At 32.1% G+C, this 5,508-nt stretch overlaps 1 protein-coding gene across 1 annotated transcript; it reads right to left on the bottom strand.

Annotated features, from left to right (window-relative positions):
- Positions 1-1,920: 1,920 nt before the first annotated feature.
- On the bottom strand, positions 1,921-5,287 carry LOC143554345 (LOB domain-containing protein 4-like). The gene is made up of 2 exons (XM_077044117.1): positions 4,879-5,287; positions 1,921-2,381 (listed from the first exon to the last, which is right to left on the bottom strand). The coding sequence occupies exons 1-2, from the start codon at positions 5,068-5,070 to the stop codon at positions 2,052-2,054; spliced, it is 522 nt and encodes a 173-aa protein (XP_076900232.1). The 5' UTR covers positions 5,071-5,287; the 3' UTR covers positions 1,921-2,051.
- Between the last annotated feature and the right edge of the window lie 221 nt (positions 5,288-5,508).

Consider the following 5,508-nt stretch of genomic DNA (forward strand, 5'->3'; position numbering starts at 1 on the left):
TACTTAGGAACAGATTGCTGACTTGTTCACAAAAGCTCCTGGTGCTAGACAGTTGCGATTTCTACTCAATAAGTTGGGCATTTGTGATATCCATGCTTTAACTTACAGGGGAGTATAGAATGAGATGATTTTTGTTTATATTTTCCTTAATTTGCATTATATGGTTTTGTATTTATACCCTTGGGTATTTTCATTTTTATGTGAGATAATGAAATAAACTTATCAAATTCTTTACAAAGAAGTAATAGGCACTAAATTGAGATTGTGAATCTAAAAGGGCTGTTAGAGAATAAATCAAGATCATGAATTTTAAAGGGATGATAGGTGTTTATTTTAGATCTTAAATCTCACATGAATGTTGTATTTTAAATTGATTGATATGTGCCAATTTGAGGTCTACCTCTTAGGAATAATAGGAACTAATTTGAGATCATGAATTTTATAGTGATGATGAGATCATGAATATGAAAGGAATAATAGGTGTTTATGTGAAATCTTGAGTCTTTAGATAATGTTGTGTGTTCAATGAGGTAACGAATAAAAGGAAAATACATTGTTATCTTGTGATGATGCAAGGTGATATTTAAATTTGTGTTATATAACTCTGTTGACAATTGTGATCAAATGCGAGGACAATGGCTGCTGGAATATAATATTGATTGAAATGAGAATGGAATGTTGGAGATGTACTGCAACTGTAGCCATATGCTAGCTAGAAAATGGATACATGGAAACTTTCTATCATATGTCGGACATGCACTCGATCTTTTCTCTGGTAGAGCCGCCGTGGTCATAAGTTGCACAGCATATATAAGCATACACAGATGACTATAACTTTGGTGAAAAAAATGTTTAAAAGTGATTTTATGTGTACTTAACTTCTTTAGAAAAGTTATCTGTACTCACTTAGCTTGGCTAATATGTTTTTATAATGTGTATTTTCAGGTACAATATTGCCTTAAACATATGATTTTAATAACCAAGTCCCTGTTTGGGAAGTAGAACTCATTCTTTTATATAAACCCAACAAATTATACATCATATTTCAGCTTTTTATCGTCACGTGACGAAGTTCAACACTTAGTTTTGCATAAATGTATATCACGAACCAAACTTAATATGTAGTTTTATAAACTTATGTATGTTCATGTAAATTACAAACAAAACTTGATATACTATTAAAAGAACTTATAACTTTCGATGATACACATGAAACTTAGAATAGACCTTGACTTTTCGTTTAGCGTTGGACCCTCAAAAGGTTGAGTTGTCATGACAATATGTTAATAAATTTGTCCGGTTTTGGAATCGATCATTGCTAGTAGGTTATGATAGATGGACCTTGTGTCAATAATTTCACCTCATTGCAACAAAACGAGCAAGAGAAATGGAAGTAAAGTGCACCAGTATATTTGGAAAACAATTATGCATAAAACCGTCCTTAGTACCATACCCAATCGGGATAGGCCACCATGTTTCAAAAGACACCATAAAGATAGCAACAATATGCATGCATCATGTTGTTTTCTCCATGTGTTTTGTGGACATGATGATGATTGGCCATGAGCATGGCATGTTTCATCCATTCTAACTTCTTTTCTTTTTATGATCATGATGATGTTCTTCTAGAACCATCATAGTGGACCGGCCTTATGTTTTCCCATATCATCTTTTCATGCATGGTCACAATCCAATCCATGAAAACCCCACCATAAACCATCATTACATTCCAATATCCACACCAACTCCAATCTTTAAATCATATAATATTTCAACTCCAAACTTACAAGCATAATCAAATATTCCTCCAACTTAATCAAATTGTAACACATTATAGAATGGAGTGTCCCATAATTAAAAATTTACAATATGGTTAATCATATATAGTCAACATCATCTTCTTCTCACAATATAGTGGAGAGTGGCATAAATATATAGATATATATTGTATATATATAGTATAATATAGCAAGAAAATAAAATATATGGAAGCCATAACCAAAAAAACCGACAAACAAAGAAAGCCTCAAGTTTGAGCAAAAAGATGGTTGCTAGTTGCATGAAGACCATAAGGACTCTCCCATGCCCATATTAGTTTGATCAACCATGTCCATGCTAAAAAGGGACCTGGTTGGTGTTTGTGACGGGTGGTGTCGTGATGGTGGTGAGATGTTTTCAGGTGACTGGTTAGACGAGAACTGACGCATTCGCATGTGAACTACTTCAGCCTGTGAAACAGCTAGTTGTGCTTGAAGTGCGTCTATTTGTTGTTGTAGAGATGATATGGCACCCACACAACCATACACCGGATCCCTTATCCTAGCATTTGCTTCGTACACCATTGAACTCACCGCGTCGCCTCTATGATGCTCGGGCAATTCCTAAATTTATGATCAAATAAACATATATTGAAATAAATACTAGATCAATGGGAAGCAGTTTATTTTCCTATAAAAATACACGTTTTATTATTATTATTATTATTATTATTATTATTATTTTCCTATAAAAATACATGTAAACTAGAAACGGGCCACACATAGGGATACGAGCGGGTTCAAGAAATATCAACCCCTTTGGGACCCAAAATCTTGACCTAATGTTTATGTTATTCAAAATCAAAGAAGACAACTTTGTCTATTGTCATGATTACCTATCGATGACGGCCGTTATTAATTTCATATATATATATTTTTTATAACGGCCCATAGATAGATAATTGCTTAAGTACTTCGTTTGGGGTGATCAAATGGCAAAAGACCATTGTCAGTTGGCTCAACCCTGTCATATAAAGCCCTTAACCTAAATTTTCAATTAAAAATCCAGACTTCTTATCACTGTACCACACTGGAAAAAACTTTATTAATTTAATCATATATATATATATATATATATATATATATATATATATATATATATATTAGTTTTTAACATATATTCAAGAGAACAAAAAGGAGACAAGAAGGAATTCGCCTGAAAGTTAATGTTAATAAATAAATAAATAAAGGAATTAATTTTATTTTAAAAAAAAGGGTGTTGATTCTCTTCCGTGCACACACTTTAACTAGTTTTTCACACATAGTACCTAAGAATCATTTGACCAAAGAAACTATAAACGACTTTTGTTCTGTTCACTTGTTAAACATTTGTAGCTCACATTTCCTTACTAATTCATTTATTAGAAACATATTTTAATTTGCATAATTACACTATCATTTTTTCTAAGTGGAAAATAGCAGCTGAATTTTGCAATAATAACTAGTTTAGTAAAAAAAAAAGAAAAGAAAAGAAAAAGGTGGTTAATTTGAAGTTCATTTTTTTCTCACTTAAAAATCAGTCTAGCATGTAACCGTAGCTACCTACTTTTAAGTTTTAATATATATCAATACTCGTTTATTGTATGTCAAATTTTTGTCGCTTATTTTATATAAGTAATATTTATATATATGTATGATAGTGTTTTACAGTAATCCTGTTTGTATTTGTACCTAAAAGTATCTTGTTTAATATCGTTTAGTTTATAAAATACATATTATTTAATTTAATTTTTCTTTCCACTATAAAAACAAAACCGAAAGCTTAAAATATTAGTGGTGATGGATTGTTTGTTTGGTAAAGTGTTTTAGTCGTTTAATTAGATTATTGTGGAAAAAAAAGGATATGAATTGAAAAGAAAAAGTCTAAAGAACATGATGTTAAAATATAGAAAGAGGGGACAAATTGTCTAATGTTACTTGAAATGACAAAAGCCATATGTACATACCTAAATTTTGAAAAGTGTGTAAAGTACTTCATAACCATTTTTTGACTCAAAATTTAACCATACACCCGGCTCTACATAAGGATGACAAACACAAATCAAGAGACGGCCACTACCCTAACTAATACTAACTGATTTCACTTTAGAAAATCTTGTCGGATATTGGTTAAGGAAAAAAAATGAATATGTAGGCCATGTTATTTGTGCAACAAGAGATTTTTAGGATGAATTTAATTAATTGATACTATGATATTTTAATAATGCCATTTAGTTTTGAATGTAAGTAATATTCCTTGAACACTATTTCAAATATAAGAAATCAAAATAAAGGTAACTACATATTAATAATATTTTGTAGAAAAACAAAACTCAAGACACCATCTATAGCTAGTGTCGGAAGATACTATTTGGAGAATAGACATGAAGGATTCGGTGGAAGAATTGAAATCCAAAAGATAGTGATATAACTTACTAATTAAGTTAAAGGCTAGAATACAAAAGAAATATAACAATTATATAATAAGATAAATATTGAGAACCAACCGTCATTTCAGGTGTGTTTACCGACCATGATCAAGGCCCCTGAGCCGGTTGGGTGCACCTACGTTTACGACTTAAGGGTTTGATCGTACCAAGTATTTTTCGTAACATGTGCATAGAAAGTTGTACAAATAAATAGTCAGTAGCGTAACAACAAAATGTCAAAGTCGACGTTGGGGCCGTTTTTTCTCTTGTCCCACTACAAACTAAATGATTTGGTTATATTTTGACTTTTTAAAAGGAATTAAACTCGTGATCGTTTCTAGCTTTTCTTTAACATTAGATGTGTTGGTGAAAACTTATGGGACGCATCAGTACCATGTTAATCAATGGGATCACATAATTGTCTTTAAAAGTCATGACAGAAAACTGGTGAAAACAAGGTTCGAACATATAATGTCTATTAGAGAGAATATTCAAGTGCTTACCATACACTACCCTAATTAGGTTAAACTTGTAATCTTTTGAAATTAATTAAATTCAATAAACTTTTTTTATATGTATTTAATGAGTGAGGACTTTTCTTATATTGGAATCTTGTCTAAGGGCAGCTTAATCTTTTCTTATGTAAGGCTAACCTGAAGCATCTTGTTGACATTGCTAGCACCAAACACCTTATGAACACTAGCAAACTTATGAGGCTCATCGGCTGGGAAGTAGGGAGCAAACACACAATCTTGAGAGCATCTCCGCCGCAAAAGCTTACAAGCGGCACACGGTGCCGCGGCCCCTTGTTTTCGCCCATGGCCACTGCTACTGCCGTCCTTCATTTGATCAAATAACACACGTCAGACTACAAACCACCGACTGCATGCAAATATATATAGTGGACAAACAAAACGAAAGAAGGAGATGTGTCGTAAAAGTGTGGCGATGGTGGAGGTAATATAGGCACAACTAGATAACACAAGATCTCTTTGGGCCCACGAATGAAGAGTAGGATTTCACTAGACAAAAACAAACCCTTCCTTGTCCCACTCGGGTACAAAAATGTTACATGGGATTTTGTATAATAATAATAAATTCTACAAGGGATTTTATGTAACTTATAAAATTTTACATGGAATTTATATAACTAACTAATCAGAAAAATCATAGTAGAAGGAGGTTTGAATTTCTTAAAAGTTAAAACTATAAAATTTTACAACTTCTACAAGGTTTGTCTTGCCATTTATAGCTTGAGACACGTCATGTATTATACGAGTAAT

Source organism: Bidens hawaiensis, unplaced genomic scaffold (assembly GCF_021521415.1).
Source record: "Bidens hawaiensis isolate Kalapana, Puna unplaced genomic scaffold, B.hawaiensis_p1.1 tig00017612_1, whole genome shotgun sequence".
In the NCBI taxonomy this organism is placed as follows: Eukaryota; Viridiplantae; Streptophyta; class Magnoliopsida; order Asterales; family Asteraceae; genus Bidens; species Bidens hawaiensis.

What these genes read in the sequence shown, in the direction of transcription:
- LOC143554345 (XM_077044117.1), bottom strand. Translation starts at nt 5,070, where the DNA reads ATGAAGGACGGCAGTAGCAGTGGCCATGGGCGAAAACAAGGGGCCGCG. An exon ending in ATGTCAACAAGATGCTTCAG is followed by an intron (nt 2,382 to 4,878) that starts GTTAGCCTTACA and finishes TCATAAATTTAG; the next exon opens with GAATTGCCCGAGCATCATAG.